The 25,141-nt window shown below is 37.3% G+C and overlaps 1 protein-coding gene across 17 annotated transcripts in view; it reads left to right on the forward strand.

Annotated features, from left to right (window-relative positions):
• Window positions 1-25,141, forward strand: part of NRXN1 (neurexin 1) — a 1,136,941-nt gene that overhangs the window by 483,142 nt on the left and 628,658 nt on the right. For all 17 annotated transcript variants that reach the window (XM_045885018.2, XM_045885009.2, XM_045885012.2 and 14 more), the window contains one exon: window positions 21,433-21,871. In XM_045885018.2, coding sequence (XP_045740974.1) covers window positions 21,433-21,871 — 439 coding nt within the window. The remainder of the gene's footprint in view (window positions 1-21,432; window positions 21,872-25,141) is intronic.

Genomic DNA, 25,141 nt, shown 5'->3' on the forward strand with positions numbered 1-25,141 from the left:
AGCAGGGAGTCTGCTTCTCCCTCTGACCCTCCTCGCCCTCGTGCTCGATCTCATTCTCTCTCTCAAATAAATAAATAAAATCTTTAAAAAAAAAAAAAAAGTAGCCAGTGAAGTCTGTAACTGACAATAACTTGAACCTGGAATTTTTTCACTAAAAAGCTACAATATATAGAACTGTTATTATAAGGTATTACGAATTCTATAATTCACATACAAATTTTCTTATTCATTTATAGTCACCCCCACAGCATAAACTTTGTGTAGGTGGGTATCTCTTTAGAAAATAAAGAGTTTTCTGAAAATATGTATATGAAAAATGCACTGGTAAGTCCTATTAATAACAGAATTATTATTTTTTTCTTTTTCTCTACCCGCCTCCCTTTCTTTCTTTGTTTCTCTAATTCTCACGTTCTCTGATTTTCATGTTTTATAAATAAAGAGCATCTTCCTAGGTTCATTTTAGCAAGGTCTATAGGTTAAAAACATTTCTTTAAAAAGAACTGCCATTACTTATCATTATCAGATGCAATTTAATTTTTGCCTATGAGGGAGGGCAATTACAATTTTGAAGGAAGTCATGCTCTGCTTCCAGAGAAAAATTTGCTGATGAAATAGTTCTACTGTTAAAGAGAAGCATGACTATTAATGCACTGAATAGATATTTACTGAACACCTTCTTTAGGCCAAACATGGTGCCCAGGGAAAAAATGGTCAGCAAAATAGATGTGGTCTCTGTCCTCACAGAATGTGCATCTAGCAACAAATATAGATAATAAAAAATGATAGTAGAAGAAAGTCTAATACCTATTTTTAGAATTTATAAATTGCTAATTTTCTAAAAGTTACCTCACCCTTTCATTCAATAAAATGAGTGAACAGAGAGATCAGAATTCTGTGGTGCACACAACTCGAGTCATGCAGACCTTGTCATTAAAGAGAATGCAAAATTAGAATGCAGTAAAGTAGATGCACAGAGTTTTTGCCTCTAGGAAGCAGGTCCAGTTGGCTCCCATGTTTCTTGCCCAAGGCCCACCACTAGCCCATATGGTGCCCCTGGAGTAGATGCAGCCCAGCACCAGGGCCCACGCTGAGGACTGGATTTCAAGGCTGATTATACAGCCATGCACACAGACCTCTTCACGCACTCTGTGTCACACTCAGGTGAAGCTCGATTACTGAGTGTTCCTGTTAAAAATGATATGCAGTCAGAATGTTTTTCGTGATGGGTAAAAGCACTGAATTCCAAAGATCAACGGTAACAGAATCCCAAAATGGGTCTTCCAAACCACCAAAAAGGTGATAAGACATCATTCAATACTAAACATTAGAAGTTAAGTCTTTAAACATGCCTCTGGCCACCATTTCTACCTCACATGGCAATGCATCATATAAGCTAAAGCATTTCAGTGATGTATGGCTCTAATATACCCCGGAGTGTGCTCTGAGAGCATATGAGTGCGATGCATCGTCTCTGGGGTAGGCTGTGTGATGCACACATAGCAGTCTATGGCCCAGAGGGGACAGAGCATCATTTCAGCTCCTCCAGCCAAAGCACGGGGAAACCCTGATATGGTGGCTGCCCAGGGATCAAGGTAAGGATGCCACACAGCCTGTGGGCTGTGAAAGGAGCCTGGGTTCCTGTTGACTCTCAGCAAACGTTCAGTAAAAATCCAGAGAACTATAGCATCATCAGTAGGAACCCTGGCCACGCAATGGGATAAATCACTCTGTGCCATCCCCTTTTGGAAACCACACTTCTCGTTAGATTTTGCAGTGATCTTGGGTAAAGTTAATATCTGGATTTCTCTCCTGGGTTAGGTATTAGGTGACCTTAGAGAGTTGGAGTGAGATGATGTTACAGTTTGTTACTTCCTTTCTGTATGCATCTAACCTCCTCTGTTTGAAGTTAATTTGATTTTGCCTGCATAGGAAAGGAGCCTCGGGAAATGATTTTTTATTAGAGATATGCTGAACCATTCATTTTCTAAACTTGCAAACTGGAGGAAACTGCAAGGTCCTTGAAGACTGAACCTTTTGGTGCACAACTGAATTTCACTTCAGATTGCCTTTCTTGAAAAAAACCCAAACCTCAAGCAGTTCTGAGGGACATGCTCTTACGGTCATTTGACAGTTTAAGTGAGCTTATAAGATGCCATCAGTTTATTGTATTGCTGTTGGTTAGATGCCATCTTACATTACAGCTCCCTTTTACTGACATTTAACACACACAGGGTTTCTAATCTCTTCCTGGGTATTTGTTTATTGACATACTAGAGAAGTAGAGGTGGACTCTTCTTATAGATCTTCTATCAGCAGTCTAAGGCCTTCTAAAACCCAGTGCTTTGGACACATGCTAGGAAGAACTTTTGGAGGCTGTTTTTGCACATGCAACAATACAAATGGCGAAAGAAATTTTAATAGCATGTATATTTTATATGATAATATAAGGAGATATATATATATATAGTGAGAAGCCACTTGCTGCTAGACTTACTAGAGCACTGGGTGTTGTCTTCGTACCTCCAGGATGCATTGGAAGAGTTTACTAGGGAAGTTAATCCTTGTACTTGACCCATGGCCTAATGGCCAGCTATCTTTTATGTGTGTAGTTAGAGTGGTGGAGTTGAGAAAAAATCACCCTATTATTTCTTCCCCACAATTTCAAAAGTAGATTTTGCATCAGTGTGTTCCCAGTCTTTTTCCTTTGTAATCTACATTGTCCTAGCCAAGGGGGCAGTGTGGTAGACAGGAGTTAGGAACGAGGAGTAAGGGTTGTGGAGCCACGTTATCTGGGTTCCAGTCTCCCTTCCAGTTACGGGGCTCTTTGTGGCTTGGTTGGACCAGCCCACTTTAGTTTTCTAACTCTTGATCTCTTTTATCTGTGAAATGGGGATGATACTAGTACTTACTATATGGGGCTATCAGAAAAAATAATGAAATGAGAATATCCCTACAAAGTTCTTTGTACAATGCTTGGTACAAAGAAAATAAACAATAAATGGTAACTATTATTATTATGCAGGTGAGAAACTCACATTGTCAAGGAAACCTGACTTCTCCATCATGTTTTTTTAAACTCAGTTTTACATCCTGTGGGGGGGGGGGCTCCATCTCCAATGAGCAGCTCATTACTAACTTTTACTTGCTTGTGACATGGACAAAAATATAATTATATTTAATTGTGAGCCTCTAAAATGTCTTGAATTTTCTTTTACTATCTAATAACTAAACTTATACCTTCTAGGATGCTTCTGTTTCTCACAAACCAATTCAAAAATTATCACCACCACACAACTGTGGATGATACACACTTCTCACCTAAAAGGACCTAAGTTTTTTTGCATGTTATCTACTTCTATTACAATTAAGACAAGGCTAGAAATACGTGTAATTTCCTGAGAAGGAAATTAGACTGTTGTTATTCCTATTGATCAAATGAGAAAAATGAAAAGGTACCTACCCAAATTCACACAATTAATGTTAGGGCTGAAACTAGAACCAAGTTTCTCAAGACGTTGAAACTCATTCCAGTGCCCAGTAAGTTCTGTCTACTGAGAAAACGAATAATCCTGAAGACAAATGTTGGATAGGGAAAAAGAAAATTAGCCCTTTATTCACAGACCTCTCCATATCTCAGAGGTTGTGTCAGGGTCCATTCATTTCTTAGAACTCATTTGTTGGGATTTAGTGTGAGATAATTGAGCTTTTACTAGCTGTGTGAGTTTGGGGAGGTTACTTAAACTCTCTGAGCTTTGATTACCGTAAACGGGGATACAAAAACATGGAGAATTGATATAATAATTAGTGAAAATGGTTGCAGTGCGTACTGACTGGCACACGCTAGCCATTAATCGGTGGTAGCTCTTACTGTTCTCATTAACTATGAGATGAATAATATCACCCTTATAAGAGAAGGGCTAAATAAGTCTATTTTTATAAAAGAGATATGCTTGTGGAAGCAGAAAAAGCCAGATCAGACAAGAAAGATCCTTATATTTAAAAAAAAAATAGTACAATTTTATTCTTTTTGTCCAGAGTGTTTTGGAAAGGATTTCTGGCCGCAGAATTTAGCAAAGCATCATATTTATTACTTGTCTGGAGTTGACCACATATTTTAAGCATCACAAAGCTTTCACTATACAGACGGCCTTGCTACTGTAGTAGGATGGAACTAGGAAAGATATAAAAATCTATACGATTTAAAGAATATATGCAGGGGAAAAATTAAATTATTTTTTTTTTCTGGTACTAATCTTGTTTTTAATTTCCCATTCCTGTTGTTGGTACTTTGAGGGCAAGTGATGCCAAAATTTTCCAATTTTTGGTCACTCATTTTTTTCTTTTTTAAAAATATTTCTTTTAAGTGAATGTTCAGTCAGTTAAGATTTCAAATTCTCTACCAGTTTTTTTTTCTGCCTCTGAAGGGGGCATTTCTTTTTCCACCATCCCCAGCATCTCGGGAAGAGGTTTCTGGTTTGAAGGCATTCCTGGGGATTATCTCTGGCCTCCCTGAGTCTAGTCTGTAGCCATTTTTTGTGGACCGAGACATGGGTGGCCTTGGCTCTTCATTTGGGCACTCAGTTGATGTAGATCCTTCAGAATGGAGGATTTTGTGTTTGCCTTTGGGTCCAAGATTCCAGAAGTTTCCTAGTCTGGTCTCCAGGGCTCTTCTGGACTCTTGGTTCTCCTCCTGTCTCTGGGTCCACCTGGTGATCCCAAGAACTTCTCTGCAATCTTCTGGGGTCTTTGGGGCTTCTCTAGGATATCCCTCTCTGCCATTGCCCCCTCTCTTCCCGGTCTTGGTGAGTAGAGCACTGTGCTTGAAGTCAGGGCTTCTCTGAGAGGCTTTAAGTTTCCCTGAGTACTGCAGCAGTGCCAGTATTTTCTGAGTTCTCCAGTCATATCTGGGTGTTTGGTCTTCTTAATGTTCAAGGCTGGTAAGGAGGGTCACTCCATCTGCCTCCTTTTCCATTTATTTTCCCCTCTTTCTAAACCCCTCCCTCCAAGCATCTGAATGGTCTTTTTTCCTTCCTGTGTGGCAGGAAGTTATTTGCTACTTTGTGGTTTGCTCTGTGGTTCACCTTCTACTCTGCAGTGACATGTTAAAGTGCTTTTAGATCTGAAAGATCAGATCCTTTTAGATTTTGATTTTCCTCTCGAAAATAGTAGCTTTTACAAACAAACAAAAATATAAATGCTCGTTTTATGACCTTGTTGCAGACTTAAAAAAAATAAAAAACAAAACTTCGATCAGATTTCAAAACTGAACAAGATTGCACATTTCTCAAATGTGTACAGCCATAAACTTAGTGGGTCCAGGATTCAAGAGAGAAAAAGAAAAGACATTACTTTAGACAAAAGTACCCTGGGACAATTGGGAATTAAGATTACAAAGAGTAAAACCATACAGGCTTAACCTCTAACAAATTTTATCTCCACTGAATCTAAGAATCTAAAAGGCACTTCTTTCTTGGCCCTCTCAAGACCCAGAAGACTTAATACAGTTTTCTCCAAATTTCTAATTTATTGATTGAGTTTCCTTCCCTGTGCAAACCTAATCTTCTCAATTGGTATTTATAATTTACCTTTTCGGAGCAATCAGCTATTAGAGTTGTGCTTCTCTTCTTTTAAGTATCACCCTGGGCAACATTTTATATTGCAGTAATTTAAACTAGTATCTCCTTTAGAGGCTTCCTGGTGTCAACTAGATTCTTTATGAAACAGATCCTTGGGTTTATAGCTAAAGCTGTGACCAGCAAACATTTATATATTACTCCAGTGCAGACATTCTGATTTTGGAATGAAATTCAGGCCTGCTTCTCAAAGGAGAGAGTCTTTGTTTGCTAAGTGATTTCTTGTGATCTGGCCGAAAACGGCTGCTCATTGTAATTGTTGAGTGACCGTCCAAACCCCTTCTTCCATCCCCACCTCCTTACTTTTAGTTTGCTTGCTGGTATGTATCAGTAAGATAAAAAGTATTACCATTAGTGCCCTCATTTAGAAAAAAACAAAAAACAAAAAACCAGGAAAAACAATTACATTATTATCATTATCATTACCAATATTTTTCCATCGATATTTATTCAACAAATATGGAGAGATTTACATCTTCCTACCATGAAGTGTGATCTTAGAATACACACTTTTCTCTGATTCAGTCAGAAAGGTGACCAGGCTATAGAAAACACTTTGCTTTCAAAATAAAATCATTTCCAGGAAACTTAGCAGCATTTTGAGTCTTTAATAAGAGTCAGCATTCTATGGACATCATGAAGGGTGTCATATCATAAATTTGTCATAAAATAGGTTTGCAGTAATAATGACATATAAAAAGAATAATTCTGAGCCTCCCATCACTGGTCAGGCATGCGCATTAGTGGTTTTTCTTCTGGTTTGGATGGATTTACTTTAATCTACCCACATTTGTATCTGTTTCTTTTCGTGACCCATGGATCACATGTATAGCCCAGCTGCCAGGGCTTAGCATTGCTTTCTGCAAGTCAACTAATGTAGCAGAGCAAAGGCTCAAATGAATAAAGGATCTATGAATGAAAACACCCCTGAATCCACCAAAAGTAAAGATTTTCTTCAGTGATACCTTAGCACGAGGAAGAAGGAACTACAGATGACTGCATTTACCACAGTTATAAGAAATTAATTGTAAATGGAATTATAAATCTCGGTTAACAATGTATAATGAATAGCACCAACCTACTTACCACTACTATGGAAATACCCAAATTTTTGTGTAGAAGAAAGACATTTTATATTCTACTTCTCCTGGGTTTTTCTGCCTTTGAATCTTCCTCTCAATACTCTGCTGCCAGCCCATGTCCTAACCCTTTTTCCTCTCTGGAATAACATTTTCCCAAGAGCCAAGCTTACTTGTTTTTTGCTCCTCAAAGATTCTCCTGCCCTGATACTGGCTTATTATAGACCTAAAAATACATCAATAGTACATCTTCTACAGTAGGGCCATTGAAGCTTTTGTTTTTCTTTTAATTTAGTGGTAAACCAGATAATCACAAATCCACATGTATGAACAGCCTGAATTGGTGACAGTGATTACTTGAAACAACCCATCTATTAGTCATGATATAAAGGCTTTATTCTGGATTATTTATCCTTTTGTTTATAATCCTTTATAATGCTCTAGTTACATCATATAATTATAGTATTGTTGAACATGGAGATGAGATTTATATAATTATTTCATTTTAATAATTCTTTAATGTAAGAACACTAACTGCACTTGTAGGAGTTAGTTCATCGGCAGTGGCAGAGGCTAGGGGGCTGGATTCTGTTGGCCTTTCAGTGCCTGTGAGCTACTGACTTAATTTTTACTTATTCATCACAATTTTGTAAAAATATCTTGAGTGGGTAGTCGAGTTTGTATACTTGACCTCTAGACTGATGGGTGATAACAGAGATCTATTGTAGTTCTCAAGTCAATATGATTGACTCTCAAGGTGATTTCAATGACAAGTCATTGAACTTGATATAGGTATGTATGTGTGTGTATATATATATATACACATTGAACTTGATATAGGTATGTGTGTGTATATATATATATATATATATTCAAGACTTGAAATTTTGACTAGTGTCTGTAAAAGTTGATGCCAAGATCTGTATTCTTGGGCTCAGGATTATTATCAAAATTAACTGCTCCTAGGAATTCTGCAGCCCTGGGCTTGTTCTATCTCAGCAGGTTGCCCTGAGGACAGGGTCTGACTAGTCACCCTATAACTGTTTCCTGTCATTATCCTTTGGGTTAAAGTGGTTTTATTAATGACTAGTACACCCTAAAAATTAACAGTATATTCTAGTTCTAATTTTAATCATCTCCAAAGATGGCTTTCCTTCCCTACCCCTAGTCCCAAATACTTCTAGTTACTGGGACTTGTTCTAATAAATAGATTTTCAACAAATTAATTTGGGCTCTTTAATCCTAGAAAAATACTATATTGTGGTGCTGTACCAGGTCATATTGGAGCCTGAGGCAAAAGGAATAATCAGCAATACTGATTCTATTCTATTTAAAGTTTTGATGTTTTGTTCACCATAGGATTTCTTTTGCATTGATTTAAGAAATTGCATTGAAATATTGTTTTTCTTTATTACTGAGATTTCAGCACTCCCCCCCTTATATTTTACATCTCATGTGAGTACCTCACTCACTTCACCCATCTCATCCTAGTCCTGGCCCTGCTATACTGGACTTCATCTGTTGTCATGGAAAAAAAGTAAGTCTCAAATCTATGCTGACTCATGGGGGCTGTGGCAGCCAAATCTAAATCTAGGCCCTGGAAACTGACCCTTAAAATGTCATTCCTATTCATGCTAAATCTCCTTTTTTTATTTTCCAGTTACAAGGTACCTTGCAAAACCTTAGTTTAAGGAATCCTTTAAAGTCAAAACAAGCTTTGTATTCACTAGATAACATGGCCAGGTAATTTGGTCTTCAGAGAGAAATGAGCACAAAGTAAGCATGATACCAAACCAGAGTATCCTAGGACAACCATGGGAATAACGTTATCCTGAAATCAAGAGATAAAGAGAATAGGATGGAACCAAAGGGGATTTTTTTTTTTTCTTTTTACCAGTAGTGTTAAGAGAATCCCACCTAGTCAAAGGAGCCAGATCATGGAAGACTAGGAAGGGTACAGATGTCCTTTTACTTATTGATGACCAGGTTTAGAAAATGTTTCAGGACCAGTGCTGGCCAAGTAAATAGGAACTCAGCCAATATCCCATGACATGGTAAGGAACATGAACTAAAACCACATCTATGAGTTTGTAATCAGATAAATGTTGAGTTGAATTACTGTTCTGTCACCTATCAGCTGTGCAATTTGGACAAAATACTTAAATTCTCTGAACCTTGGTATGGAGACAAAAATTATGAGAAATAAGCATTAATGTAATGGAGCTAAAAATGCATGGGGTACATAGAAGGTGCTTAATGGTTGGTTATTGGTGCTATTATGATTTATATTAATATATATCAAGCAACATACTAGCGAATCAAGGGCAATTGGTAGCAAGTGGGTATAGATGGCCAAACCCAGTGAACTGTCTGCTGGGGGAGTGTTTCAGTCCTGAGCCAGGATAGATGACAGCCAAGCAATTAGGCCTGAAGAGAACACATGTGTCCATTTAGCTACCTGAGAGGTGGCCAACCTAGCATCAGATTAGCATTTATGTGCTGATGAGCCCAGCCCTCTTAATTTTTGAATAATGTGAGAAAATGGCACCAAACAGACAGGAGCCCAGGGAGCTAGCCAGGTCTCTGATCACCCAAGATGCAGGGAGCCTCCATAAGCCAGTAGAGAGAGAGAGCTATGCTAACTCAGGAAATTGCTCTTCCAAAGAGGGAAGGGGGTTGAGACATGGGCTGACAGAGTGCATAGAGTTGAAGGAAGGAGCTGAAGACAGTGATACCCAGAAGGAGATGACTGCAACAGGCCTTCCTTCCACACAAGACTGGATATTCATATAGCAACGGCAAGTAGGCTAGTGCTCTCCATCTTACGTTACTGAAAGATACATTCTCATCTTTATTTTCTCAAACTTATGTTTAATTTTTAAAAATCTCTGATTCCCTCCTCATTTTGTAGTACTACTGAGTAAAAATAATAATGATAATAATAAATAAAGTAAATTTAAAAATCTTCCATTGGATTAGGGACTTTTCAGAGCCTACATAACATTTCAGGGCTTTTTTTTAATTTTCTCTTCCCAGTCCTCAAAGAAAACATACCTGATAACTGATGCTTATACAATAACTAGGTTCCTGGCCAAATCATTTTAAAAATATAGCCATCTGGATGTTTGTTCTAGGATGTTCAGCCACTGCTGCTGCAGCTTTTTTAAAAAATGCAGTTATTATTTCTTAAGTGAAATGAATAAACTGAGTATATCTTTCGATGACATAAAAATAGGTTTAGATTCGTCTCCGTAAGGAGGAAACATGTGAGAAATTACATAAGACTCCATTTTATTTTTTCTTAGCAGCTAATTGAGTATCCCAAGCAATCAAGACATTTAAGCACATTGTCATCCTCCAAAGCAAAGGGATCTCGTTCCTGTTTCTCTCCCGAAATTGTGAAGCATTTCCCTCACTTCTATTCATAGGCCACCTGAGATACCCGAATCCAGCATTCATTTAATCCTAGCCACCAAAGTCAGTTTTCCTTGCATTGTGTGCGAGTTTGGTCTTTGCATTTTTTATTTTAGGGAATTTTCCTTGGCAAAGGCCCTGCTCCTGCCTGGGAGCTGATTGAGCTTCCGTAGAGCCAATATGTTTCTCAGTTCTCCAATTTAAATTCTGCCAAGAATTTCCTAACGTGTGCCATGAGAAATTCAGCAGCACATAAAACCCCATTCATTAAATAAACAGTTAACTAAGCAACCCTTGGCAAAAGGCACAACCCATCTGACTTTTGAGGGACTAGGGACCTTCCAAAGGAAATAATTAAAGAATGCATTAAGAAGAAATACCTCAGTGCTGAGCAGCCATAATTGAAAAATAACAGTTCACAAGCTAGGGCCTCTATACTTTTTTAGGGTCCTCGAAATTAGAAATGAACAGTTATGTATGCTCAGTATTTCAACAAATCTAGGAAAGGTACCTGCTTACTCACTCTTAGCATAATCTAAATAAAACAGCTATTTGCACCAAGCTGGAATTCTGTCAACCAGTGTGATTGTAGAGGCAATCTCATTATGCCTTTGATAAATTTAAAATTACAAACAAAGTGTTCCTTAATGAACACCTTTTGTTTAGTAGATGAAATCTTTCAAAATGTAAAGCTCATGTGAGCTAAGGAATCGAAATTTAGGAAGTAATCATGTAAACGTGAAGAGTTGAGGGTGATTAATCACTTCAAAGCGTGCTTCTTTACTTTTTAGAGAAGAAGCCACTTATTTATTTAAATAACCAGCGTTCCTCTCTTACACATTTAAGATCATAATAATAACAATAATGACTACTCTTTACTCAGTGCCCAAGACCAAGCACTTAGTACTGTATGTGCTTAAATAATACTACAATATAAATATTAACTTTATTTGAAAAAGGGGAATCTACTTCGGAGAAACTCAGGAACTTTTCCAAGACAGTATAGTTAAGTAGCTAGAGCAGGAATTCAAACTTAAGGCTGTTTGAATCTATATTAATATCGATATCTACAGTCATGTATCAGACAATGCATTGCCTTCAGATAATATTAAAATTATGGGGCACATTTACACACAACTTCTAGTTTGCAAAATATTTTTATTGTGGATGGGAAAAACAGCAGCATTGGCTGTCTTAAATCCCAGCTTCTGTGTTTCCTTGATGGGTACTCAGGTAGAGGGGTGGTCAAGAAGGAACGGCTGGGAGCCAGGGCAAAAGATGGGATTGATACAATGTGACTAATCACAAATTTGATAATCAGATCTTGAAATCTCAAGTCAACAGGGCTTAATAGAGTTGTAAGGCTTTTATTGCTGAAGGAAACTTAATTATCATCAAAACAGTCCCATTGAAAGAAAACAAACAAAAAATTATACAGTCTATTCCCGGGTCTGGAGAAAGGCATTCAGATTCTGTCTTGTCCATCACTTAGTAGCTCGACACAAGCTGTGTGTCCTCAGGCAAGCGGCCTAGCCTCTTGAGGAGAGCCACAGTGAAGGGGAGTGCACTGGGCTTTCACCTGCCCTGAGAGTCGTTCAGCCTGTCCTCCAATCTCTCCAACGGACTGGCCACCCACTCCTAGCATTTTACTGCAAGAAACTCTACCAGGCCTTGTGATTATTAGTGTGCTTATAATTTCATTTTTCCCCTAAGTTTATTTTTTTCTATAGTTGTGTGTCTATATATTGTAAAATACAATTTTCTGGCACGAGGCCCGATTCTCTGATGTGTTAAAATCAAAATTATTATAATCACCTATGGATGATAACTTTACAAATAATTATAATAATAGAAATGTAATTCTAAGCAAGGTATAATTTCCTTTTGCTATTCAAAAGTCTCTTCAGGGCACCTGGGTGGCTCAGTCGGTTAAGTGTCTGACTCTTGATTTCAGCCAGGTCATGGTCTCAGGGTCGTAAGATCAAGCCCCACGTTGGGCTCTGTGCTGAGTGTGGAGCCCGCTTGAGATTTTCTCTCTCCCTCTCCCTCTCCCCCCTCTCCCCCACTCACACGCACGCTCAAGCTCTCTCTCTCCCTAAAAAAAAGTCTCTTGAAGTGAGTTTGAATGAATAATTTGCCGCCAGCTTTAGCTGACAACATTTTGGAAAGCTGAATCAGAGAAACTACAATAGTTCTGTTACATATACTTATCTTATTTATACAGGAAAAAAACTATATGATGCAATGTATGAACATTATTAGAATAATTAATGTAAATAACTTAGTAGGAGAGACCTAACATATATTAGAACACACTATAGAGATAATCCTATCTCTATTAAATGAAGTGGAACTCGAAAGAAAGAAGACAAAGAAGGAAAGAGAAAGAAAACAATAGAATGCTCAGAAACAGAACCTTGTACAGTATATGTAAGAATTTAAAAATGTGGTAGGCTTTACAAATCAGTAGAAAAAATAGAAATTATTAAAAAAATGTGCTGGCTCAATTAAGTAACTATCTGGGCAGGGGGACTGGATTTGGATTTTCATCTTCAAAGATTACAAAGTTACACACACAAAACATCTATAAAATTAAGTAATAAACATTGTACATAACAATATGTTTATCAAATCTTTCTTGGGGGAGTACTTTCTAAGCTAAAGAATGATGAACACAATCAAAAAGTGATAGTAGAATGAAATGTTAAAACTTTGGTATATCCAAACGACATACAGCATGTCATGGTAAATCAATGGAGGAAGGACCAGCTACATAGTATATGATATTTTGTATATATACATACATCCGTGCATACTATGGACATCCATACACTGGATGGTATAGTATATACTAATAGCCACCTCGTTAGAAAAATGTAGAATTAGATGATGGGGAAGCTTTACTGAGCTCATGAGGCTAGGGATGCAAAAGAACATGAATTGGTTAATGCAGACATAACATTTGATGCCAACTATTGTGTTATGATCAGTGCAAAGATACCATTCTTGCTTCATAGCAATATAGGTTCCCTTAAAAAAATAATAAAGCGGCCTCTTGTCCTTCATTGAGACTGGTAGAGGATTTTAAAAGTTTTGGGATAAAGCAGACATGCATTGTCCTTATTAGCAGCATCTGCCAGCTTGGAATAGAGGCTTTAAACCCTAATTTATGGCGTGTCACATTCTGCAAGATCACGAAAGGCTGATGCTGAAAATATCTTCATCACTTAGTTGCAAAATAGCAGTAAACATTGCAAGTTTATTGTTTCTAGTTCACTTCTCCAGTGTCTTTGTCAATGCCATTAGTGGGGGAAATAACTGCAAGATTTTTCCCCCTCAGGACTTTTCTTTTTATATTTGAATGTCAGCTTATTGTGAAGCTATCACAGTTTTAAAGATAGAATTGCCTTTAAATCAGTTACGACTCCCTTTCTGCCATGTTGCTGGAAAGGTGGCTGCTCTTCATTTTGTAATTGCTCTAGGGACTCTCCTATTCTAGCCTGTGCTAGAGATGACTCATCGGTTCATCGTTCCATTGGTTTGTTTTTGAACAGAGTCAAAAAAGAACCGAACACCGAATTCCTCGATACTTGCTCACGATCAGAGCTTGAGGCCAACTGAGACAGTCCCTTAGCTTCTCTGAGCCTCAGTTTCCTCATCTGAAAATAAGAGGATTGATCTAGTTTTCAGCTTTTACTTTTCAAAAATGGACATCTCAGATCTCACGTTACTGAAATAGTGGTTCATTTTTCCAATTTTTACCCCCAAGGGCATTACTGAATTACCGAATCTTTAATTTGAGAGAAATAGACATTCCTATTTAGTGGAACTCAAGTCACCACACACCCAGATGCCACTGAAAGCTTCATTAAGTCGAGCTGTTAACCTGGGACAACACAGCCTTTCTGCTCCCACGGCTGACTTGTACAGATGGAGCCCAAGGTTGTCTAAATAACTTTAGGCACTTCGCTAATGGTGAAATGAAGGAAGGGCAAAGCAAGAGGTGTTTTCTCTTGCTTTTCCTTCTTTTCATGAATAAGATGTAGTTGGTCATGTTTAGCTGGAACGAAGCAAAAGGTTTCTTTCTCGACACTGCTTAGATAAAATATTGTTATTTTTTGTCCTTTCCAAATTTCAACTAATTTCTGGTTTGAAGTTACTAAGTCACATGCCTGAGAAATGAGGTTATTGTAGTCTGTTTTTATATTCTCTAATTAGTTTATTTATTTAGGTGTGGGGAGAGTTTCAGTTTTTTAGTTGAAAATTTTATCTGCATATAATCTCTGAATAGTAGTAGATTACAGGGGAAAAAAACCCACCAACTCTGCTGTTCCCTTCCCATGCCCCCCAAAAAACAACCTTCTTATCTTTCAAAATTCCTTATGTAACCCTCTTTCAAATCAGATTTTCTGAATGCTAGGTACTGTTTTTATGGTGGCATTGGGCTACTTTGAACAGGGCTTGTGCATTTCCTATCTGCCACCCCTTCTCTGACTCGCACCAAGGCCATGAATCTTTGCAACTGGATGCACATCTGCCTCAAGTGGGCATATTCAAAGCATAGATGAAAACTTCTGTGGTGTGACATTTTCAGGAAAGCTAAAATCCCCTCAGTCCCTTAGTCATTACAAACTTTTTTTTCACCTTTTTACTATAAGCACATTCGATGCTAGGTTCTCAGTATAAGAAAGTGAACAGCACTGGCAACTTGACCTTAGGTAGAAGATAGGAAAATAATGAGTGCAGTTTTTTTTTTTTTTTTTCTTAAGTGACCACTTCGCCTCTACTCTGCTCTTACAATTGTCTCTTCATGGTGGCAGGAACACTGGAGAAAATCTGTTTAATTTTCTACCCTTTTTAATAATAAAAGAATCTTTTCTTTTCTTTCTTTCTTTCTTTCTTTCTTTCTTTCTTTCTTTCTTTCTTTCTTTCTTTTTTTTTTTTTGGCTGCAGCCCTTCCTTTGGAGTGAGCTAAGCTTTTAAGTGCTGGTATTTGTTTGTAGGCCAAGACATTTTTGATTCCAAACGAGTAAGACCACTGTGTGTTTTAGCCAAGAGCCTCTAATTCCTGAAATTATTAAATGCTATTAGTGTATGTATATTTGTATTGGTGTGTATATGGTATATATACATATGTGTTATCTACTTATCTACCTAGAGATGTACTGCATATTCTAATATATATGTAAAATTGTTCTGGACATCAATTTTAGCAGGTTTGACCTATTATATGTAAACACATTTATATTAGGTAATGTATAAGCTGCGTGTGTATGTGTTCACACATAGTTTACACCTTACAGATAAATACACCAATAACAAATATTCATGAGAAGTTATACTGTTATTCTAATATTTTAATTCTACTATTTTATTATATGTATCCTAATATTATATATATCCAAAAGGCATACCTGTTGAAAAACTACACTGTAGTCCTGGAAACAGAAATAAGCCCCATTACTTAAACTGGATTTGAAGAGACATATTTTTTTAATCTCTTTATTTATTTATTTATTAGAGAGAGAGAGCACAAGCAGGGGGAGCGGCAGAAGGAGAGGGAGAAGCAGGCTCCCCGTTGAGCAGGGAACGTGATGTGGGGCTCCATCCATCCCAAGACCCTGGGATCATGACCTGAACCGAAGGCAGACGCGTAACTGCCTGAGTCACCCAGGTGCCCTTGAAGAGACATTTTAATCAATGGGCACACGAAAACACTCTCCTGCTCAGTTGTGATTTTGATTCATTTAGAGGTATTTTAATAAGGACAAATAGAAGGAAAGATACTGTTTTTGTAATAATCCATGTAACTCATAGCAAGATCATCCTTTTGCATAGTGGCAAATAGCTGTTTGTGAATCTCTTGCTTAGCAACTGCTATCAAAAAGTATAAATGAAATTGTACATGAAAACTATAAGTGAAATTTCCTGCAGAGACAAACACAGAGTTTGAAGTTAATATCATTAGCTACTCACAATATTTGACCTGGTCCGAATAGAAAGCATTCAGTGAGCTCTGTGCCTCCATGTATTTACTGATAAAATAGGATAATGTTTTCTATTTCCTAGGATGCTTGTGAGGAACAAACACATAAAACATAAATTTATTTTAACAGGGCCTGACAGAATATAAACACTCAGTAAATCTTAGCGGATTCTTTTTGTAGTGGGGTGGTGGTTTTGTTGATGTCAAATGCCACAGAAGTTCTCTCATGAGTAAAAGTAAAAGCCCCAGGCTGGCTAGCTTCCTATGTATGTGTTCTGGTTAAGAAACCTCAGCTTATAAAGAAAGCCTTCAAACAGCAATATACATGCCAGCATACAAAAAGAAGCCCCAGTCTGCTTTGATCTCTTTGATTCTGCGGTTGCAGCGCTGTTAATTACTGTAAAACATTGAGCAGTCATCTATTTTGTACCATGCTAGCTGTTAACTTTGTTACAACTCCATTCATTCCCTCCCAGAATAATAATACTGTTATTAATAATATTAATAATAATAATACTGTTATTTATGATAACACTAACAAGAGCAGCTGATATTCGGCCCTTCCTCCATGCCAGGCCCTGTTGTTAGCATTTCATTGAAATATAATTTATTATATTTCCTAATGTGGTGGATATGATTACTCCATTTTACAGATAAAAGTGAGCCTCTGTGAGGTTGAAGGACTTGCACAAGGTCACAGGATTGCAAGTGGGTGACCTGCAATTCTCTTTGAAATCTTGAGAACCAGATTCTTAGCCCTTACTTACTATTATTCCCAAGAATGGAAGAGAACCAAGACTCAGATTAGAATAAACCATTCATGTTCTCAGGGAGGTCACCACTGAGTCTAGATCCCTGCATCACTCCTTGACTTTATGTGCAGTGCCCATCCCATCACCCTGTATACTCTCATAGTTAAGATATGAAAAGCCTTGATCAATGCGTGTTAATGAATTCAAGAGCCTCATGAAAATTTCTAAGCTGAAACATTTATTTATAACAACAAAAAAGTTATTATTTGAGTAGCAAATGCTTTCTACTGATGCGCATATTTCACACACTCCCACTTCCTGTGGAAAGGGCCTTATCTCTCAGCCACCAGTTCTTCAATACCATCTGTACAAACCTTAGATAGATATAATCCTTGATGTATGTCTGTGTACCTAAAGATGTAGTGAACATTCTCTTTACCTAACGGATTAGTGTTTCAGTATATCTCAGAATAGAGAGCAATATCCTGACATGAAAACCACAACTGGGAAAAACCAGACATAGAGAAGGAGCAATAGAACTTCTTTTACCTTGGTCCCAAATCACATAGATTAAGGCAGAGAAAGCTCGAGGATTGATAGATATGACATGCTTTCCCTTTTTAGATATATATAAATTAAGAAACTGAGAGATAGGTTAGGCAAGTTGACTTAGATAAGAGCTTTGTGATTAAACTATGTCTATACCCAGACTCTCAAACTTATTTTTTTTCACCTATTTATTTCCCTTGTCTTTTTAGGATTAATTTGAAGATCAAATAAAATACTCAGTGACTGTCTACCTCATATTTCAAGCCTAGGAATATAAAAATACAGACATATTGCTCCTGTTCTTGCATATTTAAGTATGAGGGACATTTAAAAAATTCTATAGATGACCAAAAAAAAAAAAAAAATCTAGTCTCTTTCATGTTTTTATCCCTTTGGGATTTATGATAAAAGCCCATGAAGCAGAGAAGTGAAATTCAACATTGTGAATTACTCTTCAAAAAAACAAAAGGAAAGGTCAATATCCCCAAAGAAATCTTGATTTTATGAACAGACCCAAATGAGTGTGCAATAATATCATCACTAATTGTTAAGATGATAGAGTATGTAGATATTTTTGAAAGTTGAAACTATTAAATAAATTACAACTTTTGACATAAATGAAAAATATATGAAAAAAGATATATGAATAATTATAAATGATTCAGAACCATATTTCTCAGAAAGAAGCAAAAAAATAGCTTACATGTGAATTTTTAAAAGATTTGGAGTGCTTGCTGTCTACTTATTATTATAATTGAACTCTATTCAGGTCATTTGAAGAGTATGTCTAACTTTGGAAAAGTAGGGTGATTAGGAAATCTGAGTCAGATGCAGTTGTAGTGTAGTTGTGAGAACTATCAGCCTGCCCATCCAAAATTGCTTTTCTGTCTTCTGGAGTTACCTTTCAAAGAATACAAAATGAGAAGGAAAAAAATAGTACATCATGCTTCTCCTCAAGATAGTTCTTCTAGGAAAATGATTCTACCTCTGGATAATTTTAACTCAGGTGTTTTTCATTCCAAAAGTAATTTAAACCCCACAATATGAGTTTGAAGGTAAAGTTTTCCAATACACAGGCCAGCTTGCCGTTTATAACTGAACATTCAGAGCAGCTTCCACATTTTTCTAAAGAAATAGACCAAACATAGTAGCCAGTTTGTGAGATTAGTCTGCAATACCACATTCTGCTTTACATAACTACATTTGTAAATATTGTTAATAATAGTCTATAATCTGGGACTAGGTTAAAAAAAGTGAATAAAGAATTTTATTCAATACTCAGCAAATATTTATTGAGTGTCTGCTTTGTGCCAGACACTGATCTGGATGCTTGACTTCAGTGAGCAAGAACCCTGTCTACACAAAGCATAGATTCTGGTGGAGATTCTTTTTTGGGGGGGGGGGTGCGGGGGTTGGGTGTGGAGGCAGTGTGTGTGCATGGCTAACCCTAAGTTATCTGATCAAAGGAATCCCTACTTTTCTTCTCCATCTTCTTCACCCTTCTTTTCGCCAGGGCATCCAACTCACTCATGAGATCATAAATCACTCACTGAAATCCTTACGTAGAATTGCCCTAACCCCACATCCCTCAACTGTTTTGTAGCTGGTATTAGACTCATGAGGCAATATACCCAGCCTTATACCTACTTATTCATGTCAGAAACACCTGACTCTGTTGCGGTGGTTCTATTTCACGGGCAATGTGTTAGCATAGTCAACGTTATCATCTGCATCAATGGGGTCAGAGAATACTACACTCATTCCTGATCAATATCTTTGTCAAGGGATCTCCAAATAATAAAATATAAATTGCCAAGAAAAGTGGAAAAAAAATATAGGCTTGGGTAGCTTGAAAGGCATGGTGAGAGGTTAAAAAACTTGGAAACTCATCCATAGAAACCATTTTCTCCACTTCTAAAGATCCCCAAAGAAAGACAATCCTAAATCAACTTTCCCAAGGCTTAATAGCTCTTTCTCTCTTCAAGAAAGTATACTTAAGAATTAATCTAATTCTGGGGCGCCTGGGTGGCTCAGATGGTTAAGCGTCTGCCTTCGGCTCAGGTCATGATCCCAGGGTCCTGGGATTGAGCCCCACATCGGCTCCTGGCTCAGCAGGGAGCCTGCTTCTCCCTCTCCCTCTGCCTCTCTCCCTGCTCATGCTCTCTCTCTCTCTCTGTATCTGTGTCTCAAATGAATAAATAAAATCTAAAAAAAAAAAAAAAAAGAATCTAATTCCCTTTTGTTATTGCTTAAGTTCATTTTCTTTTGTTGTCAGCATTTGTTTATTAAACCATTATACATATTTGTTCAAAGAATAATGGATATGGCATTCTTTATAACAATCCTCCTTCAAGATAAATATAAACTGGAACACCAGGACTAGCAGTGGAAAGATGTGACTTCTTTGCTTGGCGCAAATCAGGTATAAAATACTAATTATATGTGTGTGCTTAATTTCTAAGCATTTCCTTAAAATGAATTAATTTACATTATTTCTTTGTTTACTAGATGATAATGAAGAGATGGTATTTATTATCATGTAGTTTGATGTGGTTGATATTTATTGAAAATTTTACAATATGCCTGGCATTGGATTGATTGCCTTTATGTAGATTCTCTCACTTACATTCATTTTCTTCTTTAATAATTACAACCATCCTGTAAGGTGTTACCTCCCTGAAAAGGAAAAAAAAAATAAGGCTTGGAGAGATCATGCAGTTGGGTAATGCTAGCATTGGAATTTGAACTCAAAGAGTCTGATAATCAGAGCCTACACTCTTAATCACTGAAAAATAAAGTATCCATTTACAAATCATATCAGGAAATTCATTAGCCACATTAACTGTTGGCTTAGTTAGGTTTTGCCATAGGTTTGGAGGAAATAAACTGCTGTATTGACCAGTTAACTTTATAGCACTAATCAGACACAGGCTGTCTTTTTTTTTTTTCTATTATATGAATATAAATGAATTTAGAATCTGTCAGTGTTGACTGCTATGAACTTTTGAATGGCTTCTTAAAATACTTTAGATAGTTCTCTGGACACAGATAGCTAATTTATTCTTAAGTCAGTATGACATATGTATTTTGGAAATGTAATTATGCATGGTGTGCATTTTATAGAGGCGGGGTATGGATCTCTTTTTATCTTTATGTCAGAATGGCTTCAAGTTTATTAAGGTGATGTGATAGCAGATGCATAATATTGGGAGCTCTTCCGGTGGATTTGTCCAATGTGCCGTTCAGAGTCCAAAAAGCCATCGGACTATCAACAAGCATTCAGAACCACCTAGCCAATTTGGATGAAGTGCCTTGGGAAATGAGAGAACAGGACAAATTTTGTTCCTCATTTGTATACTTGAAAGTAAATGGAACACAAGTAATACAAGTTGAATGGATTTAGAGCCAGCAATGTTCCAAAGTTACCCAACATTATTCAAACAGTTGTTAATGTAGGCCAAGGGGGAAAAGAGAGCTTCTGCAGTTTTAGTTGTATTTTATGATTTTTCTGAGAAAATTCAGGATGTTTTCTACCTCAGCTTGTTGGGATTATCTTACAAAGTTTATACCCATTGTGGCTATATAGACCATAAACAAGATCCTATATTTTAGGGAACTGTCATTCAAAATATTTAATTTCAAATACTTTAGTAGTGGGAAAACTGAAAAACCTTTATATTTAATAAACAAAGTATAATAGCCAACAACAAAAGCAAAATATAAGTTTGAGTCTATACACACTTGAAATAATGAAAACTATATGCAGATTCACTCAAATTATTTGAGTCATCTACAACCAGTGTGGGTGTGTGTATATACACAGTATTTGAGTGAAATTAGATTGGAATGGTTACTATTTAATGAGCTGATACTTGAATTTTATTTGGCTGAAAAAGCTATCTTATTTATCAAAATGCACTAAACATTGTGTTACATGTGTTGCAATTTATATGAACTGAAGACAAGTTCTAAATATTAAAATATGGGCCTGGTTTCTCACTCTAATCCTCTGCCCACAGGTTGTATATAAAAATAACGATGTAAGGTTGGAATTATCTCGACTTGCCAAGCAAGGAGACCCTAAGATGAAGATCCACGGAGTGGTAGCCTTTAAATGTGAGAATGTTGCAACTTTGGACCCAATCACCTTTGAAACCCCAGAGTCTTTCATCTCTTTGCCTAAATGGAATGCAAAGAAAACAGGCTCCATATCATTTGATTTCCGCACAACAGAGCCAAATGGCCTCATTTTATTTAGTCATGGCAAGCCAAGACACCAAAAAGATGCCAAGCACCCTCAGATGATAAAGGTTGACTTCTTTGCTATTGAAATGCTAGATGGCCATCTCTACCTCCTCCTGGACATGGGGTCAGGTACAATAAAAATCAAAGCCCTACAGAAGAAGGTGAATGATGGAGAATGGTATCATGTGGACTTCCAGAGAGATGGACGGTCAGGTAATTTATCATTTTTTCTATACTCTTTACCTGCTGGAACACTCCTTTCCCCACTTACCAAGGGAATTAAAACCAAGACATATTAAAGATTTTCTGCATTTCTGTCTTTAGGGTAAAGGAAATTGTTATTATTTCTGTTTCACATCATATACAAATCAGAAGGAGCTAATTAATCATAATAGTTGGGCATCAAACCCCAAATGCTCAAATGTCTTCTGGAATCACTTCTTAAATGAAGATTTATTGGATAATCAAGTGCCAAATCTTGCACAAAATTTTCTCTTGAATTTGCAAGTGACAAAATTCAGGGTTCTTGTATTCCCAATTATTGCTTATATCAATGGATGTTTGGAGGTGCCTGGAGTGGCAAATACAAAATATGAAAAAAGAAAATTCAACAATCCACATAGAAAATCCTTAGTTTAATTTTTAATCCTTAGTTTAATTTTTATCCAAGTTGGATCTGTGGTATCATAAACACTTTCATCAATGCAGTAGGATTTCAAGAACACGGGCAAAACTCTGTTGACTTCCAAATAGCTTCCCTTTCTAATGAAAGATGTTTGGAATTGAGCCAATAGGAATTCTTTCCTCTGGATTCCTTTTGCTATGCTTTTTTTCCTAGAGATATGTGTGTGTGCGTGTGCCTGTGTTGTGTATGTGTGTGCACGTGTGTGATTGGGGAAAGGTGGGGGCATTGTAGGGAAGGTCTGAAGAAATAATATTTACTTACTTTGAAATTTGAAATTGGATTAGGGGGCTTAGGGAATTGACTAGCATTAGGTTTGTGGGGACAAGGATCATCCAGGCAGAGGGAATAGCATTTGTAGAAACCCAGAAAGTGAGAGAGAGACAGAGAGAAGTAGAGAAAGAGGGAGAGAGAGAGAGGGAGAGAGGGAAGCAACTTATTTTAGGTATATTAACTATATATTATGTCTTTTTTACTTTCTTGACCTTGTGCTCCCACACTCTGATTGTTCCTCTCACTTACAAATCAAATTAGCTTCTTATAATAGAAGACAACTGAATTTAGACCTAAATACTCTCCTCCCTTCCCTCCCTACACTCCCTTATTTACTTATATACCATACCGTGCACTCTGGATTTTCCACTAAATAGCGATGTAAGCTTGCCCAAGGCATTTTTTGTGGGTCTGAATTTCTTCCTTTGTGAAACATATTGGGAAGGACCCAGTATTGACTGGCTCCCAGACCTGATGAAGGGGTATCAACAGTGATGGGATCTAGAATTCTACATTTTTGCAAAGCTTTCCAGCCAATGATCAGCACAGACCAGAAAACACCTAGTGCTTCTTTCAGATCCAGTCATCTGTGATCACCATTCTATTTTAGGAGGGCCGTGCTGCAGTCCTGGGGTGAGTGCTTCTTTCATAGACCCTCTTGTCACTTGTGTCCTCCAAGCTTCCCTCAGCAAAACTGTGTCTTATTTCACTCTTAGTCATGCCTTGTTTTCCTGCTCATCAATCAAAAAGATTGTGATTGACATCCTACAAATATTTTTTCTCTCATTTTGCCCAATAAAATAAAGACATGGAATGAATGGGAATTGGGAGGGAGCCAGAGGTGAAGGCGGAAAATTGAAGGAAGGTCAGAACCCATTGCTCTGATCCTCAGATATCTCGGAGACGATTTCTGATTCATCCCCCTCTGGAAACTCGGTCTCCCTCTGTTCTTTCGTTTCCCTGAAATCTTCCACAGGGAAGATCAGTTACCAGTCTGTGCTATCCATACTTCTTTTACCAGTTCTATTATCTTAGGCGACTGAGGGTAGACGACAATTTTTTTTTTTCCCTGCTGCATTATACTGATTCCATTAGAAATTGGATTCCTCTTTGTGTTTTGGGTTTTTTTTCTGACTTAAGCTGAGAAGTGTACATTGAGGGGAATACAGAAATATAGCAATAGAGTACCTCCCTTTCACTTCCTCCAGCCTGTTTCTACCAGAGTTAGCAGAGTTGATTGTCTACTTAGGAACTTCCAAACAGAAGTCTTAAAAAAGAGGAATGGAGCATGGACTGATCTTGTGCTTTGAAAGATTAACTTCTGGATGATACAGTTTAACTTAAAATACACCTAGAATAAAATTTTTTTTTTAATATTTTATTTATTTGTTTGATAGAGACAGACACAGCGAGAGAGGGAACACAAGCAGGGGGAGTGGGAGAGGGAGAAGCAGGCTCCCCGCAGAGCAGGGAGCCCGATGCGGGGCTCGATCCCAGGACCCTGGGATCATGACCTGAGCCAAAGGCAGTCGCTTAACCAACTGAGCCACCCAGGCGCCCTAGAATAAAATTTTTAAATTACTCTCAAGTATGTATGTACATGTTAGACTTCATAATAATTTATTTTTATTTGTTTATTTATTTATTGAGAGACATAGAGAGCACAAGTATAATCCAGGGGAAGGGCAAAGGGAGAAAATCTCAAGCAGATTCCACACTGAACCCGATGTGCGGCTTGATCTCATGACCCTGAGATCATGACCTGAGTCTAATCAAGAGTCAGACACTTAACCGACTGAGCCACCCAGGCATTTCAGACTTCATAATAATTTAAAACATAACTGATTAGATTAAGTGGACATCTGTTTTTTTAAAAGATTTTTATTTATTTATTTGAGAGAGAGAGAGAATGCAGGAGCATGAGTGGAGGGAGGAACAGAGGGAGATGGAGAGGGAGTAGCAGACTCCCCACTGAGCAGGAATCCCAAGGATCATGACCTGAGCTGAAGGCAGACACCTAACCAACTGAGCCACCCAGTAGCCCCATTAAGTGGAAATCTTTTGGAAGTTCAGAGGGGCAAAAATTACCATACTTCAGATCATTTGTATTTCATTCACCTCTAACTATATGAAGAAATACAGGGTTAATGTAAAAATTTAATAAAGGCAAACAATGTACAAAGGAAAACAAAACCAGCCATTATTCATTTGATAATGGTAATTTATTCTAGTCTTAAGTGTTGATGTGGTCTAATTAGTTTCCCAAGTTCCTTGGATGACCTATTACAGTAAGAATTGGATAAATGCCTTAATCCAGGCCAATTAAAATCTACTTTTTTTTCTTTAAGTTCTTTAATTCTTCCAAATTGTCAATAGTTTATTAACTGACCTATTTGTGCCCTCATTGGAAAAAAGTCAAAAGCAGAGAATATCTGTGTTAATTTAGAAAGTTCAGTGCTGGATGGAAAGATGAGAGGGAAGCCTTAAGACAGTATAATTTACATTAAGAAAGAAAATAAGAGATTTTT

Source organism: Mirounga angustirostris, unplaced genomic scaffold, assembly GCF_029215605.1.
Source record: "Mirounga angustirostris isolate CCGP_5_RB_7025 unplaced genomic scaffold, mMirAng1.0.hap1 SCAF_10, whole genome shotgun sequence".
Taxonomy (NCBI): Eukaryota; Metazoa; Chordata; class Mammalia; order Carnivora; family Phocidae; genus Mirounga; species Mirounga angustirostris.